We start from the raw sequence: 13,958 nt of genomic DNA, 5'->3' as shown, positions 1-13,958 counted from the left end.
ATCTCCACACTAAACTATGTGCTTTTCACACACATCCTAGAAGCTCAGAGTCTCAAACTAAACCACTGTTGCAAATTTCAAGAAGAAATCTTACTAGATTCTTACATTTCAGGAAGAAAATTGGAGTGGATTACACTGGAGGGGTTTATATTGAGTAATATTAACAATTTAACTGCACTGACACTATGGGATGAGAACAACATTTTAACGTTGAATTAAATCAACATTAACCTGGCTTGAGCTGAACAATGTCACTATTGTCTACTATAGAGCTTCTTATAAATGAATTCAAACTTGTTTCTTATTTGATGAATTTTTCAACATTAACACTGTTCTTTTTCTGTTTGTTAATGTGAAGCTGCTTTGAAATGATCTTAGTGTAAAATTATTTGTCCAAAGGTTTTCAGAATAGAAATAAAGAATATTGAACAAGTGAATACAAACATGTAACTAAGGCTTTATTTCAGATTTGCCCGCATTTTGTTATTTATAAACAGAACGACGCTGTAACTTCCCATCTGACAGAACAAAACTTACTGATCTGAGCTAGAGAGAGAGAGAGAGAGAGAGAGAAAGAGAGAGAGAGAGAGAGAGAGAGAGACAGAGAGAGAGAAAGAGGAGGCAGTGTACCCTAGTGGTCAAAGTGTGCACTATAGGGCACACTGAGGACAAAGGATATGCATATTACGATTTATGTAGTATACAGTATGTATACTATGTACTGTATGCATTTTTCTGAATTCATAAATGGATACAGATGATTTACAACAATGTACAGTAAATCGAAAGTTTTACAGAAGCATTCTGTTCATTAATGCATTATACAGCAATTGTATTTACATGATTATTCATCAGAATTAATCTCAGGCGATTAAGTATAAAATTATTTGTCAGTATGATTATAAGCATTCCACAGATTATATTCTTATTTTAAATGCAAAAACTACAAAAACATTTTTTTCTTTTTTTTTTCCAAACAAGGTGTCTGTGACAAGCAATGACAATGCATTCTACACACTCCCTCCGAGTGCAACAAGTCGCTGTGCATTTGAGACACAGGCAGCTGCGTTCAGCCTCCCTCGAGACTGATTAAATTGGAATTTCTGATGCTAATCTTTGTTTTTGCACAATAGGGCCGACACATCCTTGAAAAGAATGCAGCATATATATTTAACGGTACAACTCTTACTCAGTACAGTGTATCAGTGAAGTCTGTCGCTCTGATGACACACACAACCAATTAGTAAAAGACTCATTCAAATACAAATACTTTACAAATAAAAATACTAAATTCAATGGGACAATATAGGTTGTGTTGCGTACACCTGTCAAGATTTTTTTTCTTGTACAAACTAAGGGTTGAGTCAAAATATTAAGAATTTATGTTTTAATATAATTATTTATTTACCTTTTTTTTTTTTTTTTTGAGGTAATCAACCTCTCAGTGGTGTGCCGTGGTGTTCTGAAATGAGGAGGGAAAGTTGAAAAAGTTTTCTTTTTTTTTTTTAGGTTTTGTTGCGTTGTCCTGTTAAGATTTTCTGGTTAAATAAACATTACATACACTAAGAAAAAAATAAAATAAAAATAAAAAAACACTTCTATTTTGTATTTTTACATTAACAATGTAATCAATTTTCTTTTTATTAAAGCGAAGTATGAATCTCATGAAGTGCTTTTAAGCATTTTACATTTATTCCAAATAATAACTTTGTTTTAATATTCAATATATTTTATCCTAGAACTTATATTCAGCTATTCTTTTTAATAGTTAACTATTCACAGCCGAACATAACCAGTCATATCAAATCAAATGGTGATGGAGGCTTTGCCTACTCTCATGTCACTCTCCTCCATTCATTCTCAATTACCCCCCACCAAACTCAAGCACGCTTAAGTTGGTCTGTTATAACTCAATGGGCTCAGGGGAGACGAGAGAGACGCGGACTCCTGCTGTAACTTTACCTGCCACTGACCAAACAGCAGACTTGTTAGTTTTCCTTTGTGTAAGTTATAAAATTTATAGTAAACTGTTTCTGTTTTAAAATACCATAATGGTAACACTTTACAATAAAGTTGTATTTGTTAACATTAGTTAACTAAATTAGTTAACATGGATGAAAAAGTACTTCTAAAGCTTTTATTAATCTTAGTTAATGGTAATTTCAACATTTTCTAATGCATTGGCAAAATTAAAAAGTGAATATTATTTAATGGACCTGAGCTAACGTGAGCTAATGAACAGCTGCATTTTTATTCCTAGCATCAAAAAAGATTAATAAATACTGTAAGAAAATGTCTTGGTCATTGTTAGTTCATGCATCAACTATTGTTAACTAATGGGACATTATTGTGATGAATATGATAGCTCTCAGAGCTCCATCATGAGGCAGACACATGATTGAGGTCAGGAAGCACCCCTTTACACACAGACCCACAATCCACCTCCATCCAAAACACAATATGCTTTTCTCTGCTCTTTTTTTTTTTCAGAAAGATTACAATAATAAAATTGAAATTAAAAACAAATAATCTGGATTTTCTGCTTGAGCCGTTTATAATGTCTAACAGCTGTCACATGCAGCACAACCACACGCGGCGGCTGGCCCGAGGCCGCCTGATGAGAGGAAGACAGACGGAGGGGGAGAAAGAGATGGGTCCCTTCACCTGCAGGTCCACTAAACATCTTTTTTGCTTGTCTTGTTTAATGGCTTATTCTTCGAAAGCTGCTGTAGGTTAAGGGAAGTGTGAGCTTCCTCTGCTGAAGTGTAAAATGTGATACAGGTTATGTGATACTTGTCTTCTTTGTGTAGGGTTGCAGTGCCCACCTGACCCGCAGCGTGAGGGGACGCCACGGCTGTGTGGCACAGTGCCATTTTAAATATAGTAAATATGAACAAACTAAATATGATAATACAGCACACTGGTGCCCTATTTTTACAGATTTTTAACGTGTATAGTCCTATTTTATTATTAAATGATAATGTCCCAAAATGTCATCAAAGGGGCGTTTTGTCAAATTAGCTAAGTAAGTAAAACACACATTATAATCTCCTATTTGAGATTGTAGATAGAGTGTCAATGGTCCATTTGAGAGATAGGTGGCGGTAATGTGCTTATAAGTCTTTGATCCGCCGTAAAGCAAGAAGAAGACGCGTCACACACCAGCTGTTGAGAATGCGCTCAGGACAGTTCGGACATTGCGGTGAATTAAAGGTAAAAAATATATATATATATATATATATATATATATATATATATATATATATATATACACACTATTCAGTTTCTTGCACAGACCGATCGTTTGTGTCTTTACACATCAATGTATTGTCACGAGCCGCAGGGTTTAATTTGGATTTGACTTTGTATGTTTTTTTGACTCTCAAAGCCGTGATTCCCATCCACTTCCATTATATGACTGATAGACAGAGTTAAAAATCTTCATTTGTGTTCTACTGAAGAAACAAAGTCACCTACATCTTGGATGCCCTGGGGGTAAGCAGATAAACATCAAATTTTCATTTTTGGGTGAACTATCCCTTTAAATCGGGGTGCTGGTTTCAGCTAGGTTGGGTTTTCTATAGAAGAGCCATGATAATCTGTATAATCTGCTCTCTAGTCATGTCCTTAACAAATACACACAAACAAAACATCAATAGACTTGTGCACCTCATGACTGGATTGTGATAAGTTTGTTATATAGCAGATTTGAAACACAGTGTTTGGAGAGGAGAGTTATTGTAGAGGCAAAGCAAGTTATTATACATGTTAATGAAAGATTAATATGAAGACAACCTTTTTTTATTATTAATGTGCACTAATGAATTGTTAACACCGAGAGCAGGTGAGTGTATTACGTAAAATGGGCACATTTTGATGTCATGTTTTTTAAAGCATGCAGGATAAGAATAGAAACCGTTTCTAACAATATCATTGGAGCCCTTGATGTGGGCCCTAAAACCGCTATCTCTCAGATTGTTTTGGAAGCGAGAGAGACTTTATGGCTTGCCAACCTCATACCTCCCAACAAACCCCTTCATCAGGTCTGCCGTAAACACCAGACATGCTTTCATAACAGCACTAAACACCTGTGTGCCTGCCTTTACATCCCCATACCCCCTCTTCTGAGACATTCATGCAATGAGCCCTTTAATAAAATCTCTCAGTACAGTTATTTATTCCCCTCTGGAAAGTAAAATACAAGGGCAAGCGGCAGTCAGCAGGGTTAACCTGTAAACAGAGCAGGGTTGCTGGGATATCCAGACAGGATATAAGAATGAGGGGACAGACAGGGACATTCTGCCCCTCCAAGACAATAAAAGAGGAGGGAGGGTGTGTTTTTATCTTTGAGCAACATGCTGTAAAACACACACAAAGCTGTGATCAGAAACAATGGTCCTGGTCGGGGGGTGTGTGTGTGTGTGTGTGTGTGTGTTTGTGGTGTGGGGGGTTGCAGAAAGGAAGCCAACTCAACCCCCCAGACAAGACGTGGTAAGAAGAACAGGGGATTCAAGGGTTTGGAGGAAATGGAGACCAAATGTTTATTGTCTCAATAACAATATAATGCTTTAAAATTAGATTTTTTTTCTAGAAAGGATCCGTGAAACAACTTCACAAACCAGTCATGATGGTGTTCAAACAGTTTAAATTAAGCCACATAAAGAGTAGAAATAGCTAGATTTTTTGGCTTTTCCTAAAAAAAAAAAAAGAAAAAAAAGAAAGTGGGTTGCTATGTTTTTTGCTTATTGTCTCAAGACAAAACAGCATAGACTCTTAAACATACAGTTCTTTATTGGCATTGATACTTCCATGAAGAACCTTTAACATTAATGGAATCTTTCCATTGCAAAAAAAAGTTCTTTATAGTGGAATAAGATTCTTTAGATCATTAAAATGTTTTTCACACTAAGAAAAAATGGTTCTTTTACGAACTGTTCACGGAAAGTTCTTTGCGGAACCCGAAATGGTTCTTTAATGGCATCACTTTGGAAAACCTCTTTTGGAAAAATTTTAACCGTGATACATTACATTTCAAGTCTGTATGATATTCTATGGCCTCTAGATATGGCCTCTCCTTTAATGTAGGTCCATGACAATTCAAATCCATAACCCTAAGAATGCACAATAGTAAAACTTATAGCAGTGATAATCAGCAACATCTCAGTTCCAAATGCACAGGATTCCAAAGACCAAACCATGACAATGTCACGTTTTTAACACTCAGTTGAGATTAATTTAATGTCTTCTCCTGTAACAGGTAAGGTGCTATTGCTACACCATAAAAATTGCCCACAGATGAGCACAAAAGTGCAATTCAATCCCAGCTTAAGCATCAAACCAAAAGGAACAACCGAAAGAACTGAGAGAGGAGAAGTGAAATTGAGAGCTTTCTCCAAAACGAGGCCACATTTCATAAGTCTTTGAGGAACATCGCTGTTTCAAAGCCAAGAGAGCGTTGCGACAGAAGCCTCTGTCTCTACAAGCCTCAGAGTCCAATAGCAGCTGAATAATAAAGCCACTGAAAGACACCACAGAAGGTCTTTCACTGAGCCTGGATCCCAACCTGCATCTGAATGCATTTGTACATCAATTCCCTGAAATATTCATGTTCTTTGTAAAGAATTCATGTGAGGCCGTGAGGGAGGCAGTCCCTGGAGGAATAGAGAGAATCCACTAATGCAGCTACACCCCCTTTACGCCTGTGGGACACTATTGACCGGTCCGTTTGCTTAACGAGAAAAAAAACTGGTTTGGTGACCATCCAGCTTGGTTTGCATTTCTTAGCTTAACTCTAATTAAATAAATAATGGTATTTGTTTAGTTACATATACATTAGCGGTAAACTACTTTGGGATTTTTTTTTTTTTTTTTTTAGGTGTTTACTATTTGGTTAAAATATTTTTTGCTGAATAATATGCGCACTCTCCACAATAATAGGTTGATTACACTGTTAAGCTATCAAAGCATTGCATTGTTTGGGCGTCCCAATCAGCTCAACTGGTATCTGTTTGATTCCACATTTCGCCTTTAATGGCTGATGATTTACATATTTTATACACATATATTATACAATATTTAAACAAAACTCACTTTAAAATATGAAAAGTGAAAAATGTCCACTGTAAAATAGCACAGTTGTCAACCGATGATTTCAAAATCTCAAATATATATATCATTCTATCACTAATGTGCATCCTCTACTAACAACAGTGTAAAAACCTGTGCTTTTCATCAACCTTAGACAATGCAAAATTGCCCTCCGCCATCCTCTTCTAGAATGAAGGTGTAGCAGTGGTGGTGTGGTAATAACACACAGGTTGAATGTCACCACATGAATCACGCAGGAGACATGGTTGAGACGGTAATGTTCCAGACAAAGCTATAAAACTCTGAGCTCTGCGAATTTTATCTCTAGGTACAATACCTCACCTGTCTCAATCATTGAACAGTGATGACAGTTAAGGGCACGGCTGCATGATGGTGCAAGCTGTGAGTGTACGACCAAAAGACACTGTCATATCCGGTTAACAGCACACCTGCACCCTTTAGCTAACATTAGCCTAAATACTCATTACCAAAGACCAAATGGACACATCTACCACTATAAATTTAAGTGTACATGAGTGTATGGAAACTTCTGAAACAATGCCTTATTGTAGATATTTCTCATATATTTGATTCAGAAGTAACAAAATGGGTATTAGCATTTAAGCAGGCTAAATCTATAGCCTAATAATTATTCTAAATAATTGTAAAATCATAATCTAAATCTGTTTGTTCCCAAATTCATCTAAATGCAAGAAACCGAAAGGCAGTATTTCTGTGATTTGGAACATTAAGGCCTCAGTGGTGCAAAACAAGTATGTTCTTCATGTAACTGATTTAGATGTATTATTGTCTATTGATGGTGAATTACCTAAGTTTTGCCTTATTGATGAACAGTGTAAAATGGATCATGTGGATCTTTCTTCAAGAATGGTGTAAAGTATTAAGAAAACTGCATCGGAATAAATCGAATTGCTCATTCCTACAGTAACACTGCAATACTGTATTCTGCTAAAATAATCGGAAAGTTCGAATTTAGGCATTAAACATTAAAACATACCATCGGTAATACTCAAATAATAAATAGGCCTATAGGCCTATAATGCACAAAAAAAAAAAAAAAAAAAAGGATATATTTAAAAGATAGCACGTGCATTCTGGTAGGCCTATTTAAAGCGTTTGTTTTAATACGTTCTTAAATCGTAATTTCAAGGGCAATTTATAGACATAGGCTATACCTTACAGAAAACATTTGCTGTTAGCTATATGCCCAATAACCGCTGACTGTCACAATTCATATTAAAAACCGAGATGTGCTCGTCTCATATTTATCAAAATCACATTAACACCTCCATAGTTCGGTTCATGCAGACACAAGGATTTTAAGTCTTACGTCTGGACTTAATCAGCAAGGATATAAGCATAACAAACAAACAAAAAATGTAATCTAGCCTATAGATATCTATCTATGTAGGTTCTTTGTAGCACCTAAAATAAGCAAAATAAAAATAATAAACAAATAAACATTCTGTAAGTGGTTCTTGAATTGCTATGTGTATTCTTTGATGTGACCTTTTATGTTTTTCAGAGCAGTGTATAGCCTACCATAAGAAATCCTAACAGAAAAAATAAGCAATAGCCTAATCAAATACAGATCTGATATAAACATGAACATTGACTATTCTCTGAAATAGTGTGTAAAGTAGGCTATATATTGAGCTTCCACAGAAATGCCAGCGAATCAAAGAAAAGGCAACAAACCTGAATGCGCCGCCATCGGTAAGTGAGATGGATAATATTTCCCGGGTGGAAAATGAGGCGCATGTTGCACAGAGCCGTGGCCGGAGGAGGAGATGCGAGAGGCGGCGCGATGCACTAGAGTGGCCCGCTCTGAGAGGAGATGTGCTGGAGCGGAGAAATCACGACCCTCCATTCCGAAGAAAACAGCCGATATAATCCAAAATCAAGCGGAAATCAGATGAAACCTATGTACTGTAATCCGTCTGCGTTTGCTTCAGTGGAAAGCGCGCCTCTCCTGCTCAGGTTGAAGTCCTCAATCATCTTTTCTACAAAGAAAGAAAGAAAGAAAGAAGAGACGTTATAATCTCAGTATGGCACCCCACCACAGCGGACATACATCTGCTTCGTGGTCTCAGAATGTGAAAAGTCCATAGATGGCAGTGATGGAATAGGCCTAATAGAGACCGATCCTTAGATAAAGATGCACACCTTTTCCAGGACAGAGAACAATTATGTTTTAAAATGAGATAGTATCTTCATGTTTTATAACCGCAGGCATGCACACATATGATGGCAAACAAACGACATGCGAGCACTGAGCATGACAAGTGACATCGCTATATTGTTTCCAGGATATCGATGTCGACTTCAGCCCCGTCTGTTGGATGTTTTTGTTACAAATCATTTATTAGTAAAATCTGACTTAAAAAAAAAAATCACATAGTTTTTAAGACATGTGCAAGGTGTGAATGAAAAATAAAACGATGACATTGATTAGATGCATATGATGAATTAATATGAAAAATAATTGTGATATTTTATATATTAAATTTTATATCATGTCAATTTTGTTTTACATAGGCCTAGCTATCGTGAGATACATGCACTTTGAATAAACATTGCATCGGTTCACTTGTAATAGCAATATATACCAAACTATTAAAAAGCAACAACATATAAACTGTAAATAACACGCTAACAGAAATCAATTTTAAGTAATTTTTGGTTTTTATCAGAATACACTGAAAGACATGAGTGTGTGTTAGTGTGTGCGTGCGCATAAAAAGAACTGCAATTTCCTTTCATCTGCTTGACCTGTTTTAGCTTTTATGTGGAGCAATTAAATCTAACAGAACCTAACACACAATATCTAGTGTTGAGTTCCAGCCTACTAATATTCGTTTGTTTTATCTGTTCGCTTCAACAAGCCTTTTGTGCGCTCTCTCTCTTTCTTGTAGACTAGATTTGAAGAAAATTGCACAATAAATGAATTGTTTAAATTGGCTCCTTAATTGAAATGCGCAGACTACTATAAATTGCAGCATTTTCAGAAAAGATACAAATGAAATAAATCCAGTGTTTTCCGCTGTTGCAGGCCATGCATACAAACCAAGGTGGCCTTACAGCAAGCAGCTTTTGTCTCCGTGCGAGGACTGCTCTCCGTCAGCCATTACCGTGCAGCTCCAGCACTCCACAACAGCCGTCCATTTCGAGCACACAACGTTCAATCACTCGCTGCATGCTTTGTTTAAAAACTTAGCTTTTGCATGCAGTTGTATACCTTAATGCTTTGTATCCACAGCCGAATCGTGAATGTTGTTACAATTTTGCATAATCCTGACGCAAATAGCAGTTGTTTTTGTCTCGTGCATGACAATGCACAAAGTAAAATGCTAGAAAACACGTCTTTCTATGTCAAAGTGAGCAAACCGCATAACTCTGCTGGCTATCTTGTGTTCATCAAGGATAGAAACTCACAAAGCCATTCACATTATTTTTAAAGCTTATCTGTCGGTAGTGTTATTCGGCTGGGAGAACACGCTGCACGGTCACAAGCAGTGAATCGAGCCTCTCTCACGCAGATCCGAAATAAATCAGAATTGATCATTACAGATAAACATTGATCAGCGAAGTAAAACACCGATTTGAATCTGATAATAAATGACAAATGGAAATTTGGATAAGGCATGTTTAATTTTTATTTTTTCCTTGTCATGTTTCAAATCAGATAGCTACTGCGATGCAGTATCTTTAGAGAAAATATTTCTAATTTAACAATAGGCCTAATAAAAAAAAATTCATTGGTAGAAATATTGAGCAGAAATGCGCAAAAACTATGTTAATACAGATGGTATTTAAATATGTGCGTGATTGCAGAATTCATGAAAATATCACTTATAATTTCAGTTGTAAATTTAACAAGGCCGTACAAGCTTTAACTGAGAAATATTCATTTCGTAAAATGCCTTAGAAATATAAATTAGAATCTTTAAATTAAGTGTATTAATGCGGCCTGTAGCACGGTGATTAAGTGAATATATTAAATTAATTATTTTACATTTATAGGTTTTTTTTTTTTCATTTCCATTTTGGATGCTGAACCTTAATTGTTTGTGCTGTTTCGGTAGTTAACATTATGTTTTTGAAGGTGTCTGAAGATTTTATTCGGCTTAAGGCGACACAACCATGGCATAAAAAAATAAATGAATTACTTACTGGTATGTTATATCCTTGCATAACAATAAATAATTTTAATTAGAAATCAAGAAAAATATTCAGCGCAATGATGCCACTTATTTTAAAAAGCATATTTCAGTGGTTCAGTCCTAGTTCCCCTCATGCGATTAAAGCAGTTGTCGCTCGCCGGTATCGGGCGTCTATACAGGCCACTGAAGTCGCGAATCGAGTCTCCAAACGGCGAGTCTCTTGTCCGGCGCCGCTCGTGCCTCTCAACTCCGCGAGAGTAAACACACACGCTCATTGGTCAGACTCACGGAGGATAATGAGCTGGCGTCGCTCGCCCGGGGTCACTCCACGTTCTGATTGGTCGAAATCAGTAACCAATAGGAATCCGACGTGGAGAGCGAGAGCAATGAGGCGAGCGGCAAATTCAAGCAAAATACCAAAGACTGGTTACAATGTCTTAAAAACGTAAATATTCCTTTGCAAGCTAGCACAGGATTCCGACCTGGAGCCAGTTACTGTGTGGCCGAGGTCTTTAACAACGTCAATCAGGTATGTATTTTCTTTAATAATAAGCCATTAATCAATGCATGTGACGAATGAAAACAAACACTATTAAAGTCAACAAAATAGAGCTTTCAAAAATTACTGTATAAGTGCGACAGATCCTTAAATATACCTTAAGTGTATAAATGATTGCAACTGCACTGAATGTTATAGTTTGCATTAGTTTATTTAACGCTAACAGCCTGTGTGTGGGTTTATGAACATGCTTTATAAAAAAAGAAGAGGAGGAGGATTTGATTGGTTGGCACGTTGCCAGTGTATTGTCAGTCACCGAGTGTAAACAAGACTCTGATTGGCTGCTCGCCAGTCCTCATTGGGCTATCTGGAAAAAAAAGGAAGAAATAACTGGATCTGCGGTTTCAAGGCGTCCCAGGTTAGAAATGATGAAAACAGATAAGAAGGAACTGTTTCAAGGCGCTCCAAAAGGCGGACCCTCTGTGGCCCTGGAGCCGTACTCGGAGGACGCGAGAAGACGTAGAGAAAGAAATGTTCGATGTGCTGAAGGATTCAAATTTGTTGCGCAGTATCTGGAACAGATAAACATGAAACAGTCACATGGCGGATCTCGGAGCACAACGGTAAGAATGAAGAAAAACGGGAAAAAGAAGAGTTTGGATCAGCTTTACTCGAACCGTTTTATTCTGAGCGATAGATGAATTAAGCATAAAGCCCGACAGAACCGAAAAAGGGATACACAAAAACGCTACGCTAAGATATTGTGATATATAAAAGGGTTACAAAAAAAGGGGAAGGAAATATGTATCATTTGTGTTGACATTCTTTACTTCAATCTGTTTCGTTGAAAGGTATGTGCTCTTATCTAAGAGGAAATGTGCTTATATATAGTAGACTATTTTAATTTTGGCTTAATAATGTTTGAGATTTACAGGATACATAAAATTGTCTCATGCACAGCTCTTTGGGCAAAATTCTATAAAATTCTATTATTTTTTTTCTACCAAATCTGACCTTGTAGAGTGGTGTAGTGACGTGTATACAGATATGTGTACTGAGAAACATTTAATACTTGTATTTTTTTTCTCTCTCTCCATTGTTGTTACCATATGTCAGCATGAATTATGTACAGAATTGTAGTGAAAATATATGTAGATACAGAATGAGCAATTTACGAATAGAAAGAAGAAAATATCAAGAAAATGACAGGTCTCTGATTGACAGTCCAGCTCTGTCTCAAGGAAGCAAGAACTGATTCTCTGAAACACAAAAGGGTTTGTGTGTGTGTGTGTGTGTGTGTGTGTGTGTGTGTGTGTGTGTGTGTGTGTGTGTGTGTGTGTGTGTGTGTGTGTGTGTGTGTGTGTAAACCACGTTTTTGTGTTTATATACCAAATGCTTTTTACAAATCACTCATTAAGATATAATAATAATAATAATAATAATAATAATAATAATAATAATAATAATAATGCTACATCATGCAATAGGTCCACCTTGGAAATTGAGCCCGAACATTGTTTTCCATTTTGAGTTTATGCAAAACAAATGCAATTATTTTTATCAAATAAAATAAAATAAAAACCTGCTTTGTCTGTCTTTGCTTAGCTAGTTTTAACTGCTTTGTCTTTACAGTTCAGATTTTTTTGTGTGTTTTACTGTAATTCATTGTTACTGTTAATACAGAGATCTGTTACTACAAGAAAGAAAGAAAGAAAGAAAGAAAGAAAGAAAGAAAGAAAGAAAAAGAAAGAAAGAAGAAAAAATCAGCATACAGAGAGCAATGTTTGTGTGTGTGTCTGTGTCCCATTCATGTCGGTTGTATTAAAAAATGGATGCATTAAAAAAAAAACAATGGAGAGGACTGCATAGGCCCAAACACCTAACTGAAGTGTTTGCGTCTGGTAAAGGCTGCTCTAAAGTGCATAGAGAGGAAAAAAGGATTTCCTGATGATGCCACTTCAAAGCCATTTTTACAAATGATAATTTCTCTGTGTTAGGTCTGAATTTAAATGTAGCATGGGGTAATTTAGTCCACATTGGTTGCTGATAAATGAAATAAATAAATAAATAAATACATAAATAAATAAATAAATAATGTTTGTTTTATACTCTTCAGTGAAAATATGGTTGATGAAACATGAAATGTTGAAAACATAATGTATTTGGTGTGATATTACAGAGGTGGGAAATCTACGTGCAGTTATCATATACAATATGTAACCATGGATGCAATAAATACTTTAATTTGATTATTTTTGCACTCATGATTCTTGTTGAAATGTGAATAATAGATGTCCACTGAGATAACCTGACACTTATATGCTAAACATGAATATCAACATGGACAGACCATCTGGCAAATCATTTCTGGGAAAGCCTTCTTACAGACCAGTGTTCTGCTTGCTTTAATAACAATTGCATGTGATATAAAATTGATCTATCAGATATGATTGCATATGACAGATGAGTTTTACCAGTGTTGATCATCTGAAAACTTTATTTAATATTTATTTATAAATCCTAGATGGATGGTACAAATAATCTCTCTGTAACTTAAAATTTACCAACCCCCAAATAACTGTCTCAGTTAACCCCTTTGTTGCCATGAGTATCTATGTTATATATATATATATATATATATATATATATATATATATATATATATATATATATATATATATATATATATATATACTTTTTTTAAAAAAAAAAAAAAAAAAAAAAAAAAATTATGTGTATTCCACACTAATGTACTTGGTTTTTGATTGGAAATAATACATTAAATGTCAGACTGTGCTTTTTATTTAAATAAATGAATAAAATTGTATGGATTGTGTGTTGAAGTGCTGACAGGATTTGGACAAAACCCTTTCATATCTTTTGAGATTTTGATGACACAAAATCATGAAGCATAATCCATCTGAAATGGTATACAACAATAAACAGCTACAGATTGCAACAGCGTTCAAACATTATCTTATATATAATACATATCCGAGACTATAATACATCGTACAGTATAAGTACAAAGTTTGTGCTGCATGGACTAGTGTTTAATATAACAGTTAGAAAAAATATAAGGCCTTAACATCCAAATGAATTATCACTTTATAATTATAATAATAATAATAATAATAATCATTATTTAAAATTAAAATAGCCAATTAAAATTTAAGCCATTATGTATG

At 35.4% G+C, this 13,958-nt stretch overlaps 1 protein-coding gene and 1 long non-coding RNA gene across 6 annotated transcripts in view; one reads left to right on the top strand and one right to left on the bottom strand.

Annotated features, from left to right (window-relative positions):
• The window catches only part of LOC109111143 (BAH and coiled-coil domain-containing protein 1-like), an 82,066-nt gene extending 71,506 nt beyond the window's left edge, over nt 1-10,560 (bottom strand). Inside the window, exons 1-2 of one of the 5 annotated variants that reach the window (XM_042731207.1) lie at nt 10,282-10,560; nt 7,807-8,111 (exon numbers count right to left, since the gene is read on the bottom strand). In XM_042731207.1, coding sequence (XP_042587141.1) covers nt 7,807-7,978 — 172 coding nt within the window. In that variant the 5' untranslated portion in view covers nt 7,979-8,111; nt 10,282-10,560. Of the gene's footprint in view, nt 1-7,806; nt 8,258-9,189 lie in introns of those variants that run through there. The other 4 variants (XM_042731192.1, XM_042731199.1, XM_042731183.1 and 1 more) reach the window with 4 other exon arrangements.
• On the top strand, nt 10,546-13,019 carry LOC122138483. Its single transcript, XR_006155615.1, has 2 exons — nt 10,546-10,800; nt 11,035-13,019. It is a non-coding gene; the product is annotated as an uncharacterized LOC122138483 (long non-coding RNA).
• Nucleotides 13,020-13,958: the final 939 nt, after the last annotated feature.

This window comes from Cyprinus carpio, chromosome A3 (genome assembly GCF_018340385.1).
Source record: "Cyprinus carpio isolate SPL01 chromosome A3, ASM1834038v1, whole genome shotgun sequence".
Lineage (NCBI taxonomy): Eukaryota > Metazoa > Chordata > Actinopteri > Cypriniformes > Cyprinidae > Cyprinus > Cyprinus carpio.
This window is presented reverse-complemented; position numbering and strand designations above follow the sequence as displayed.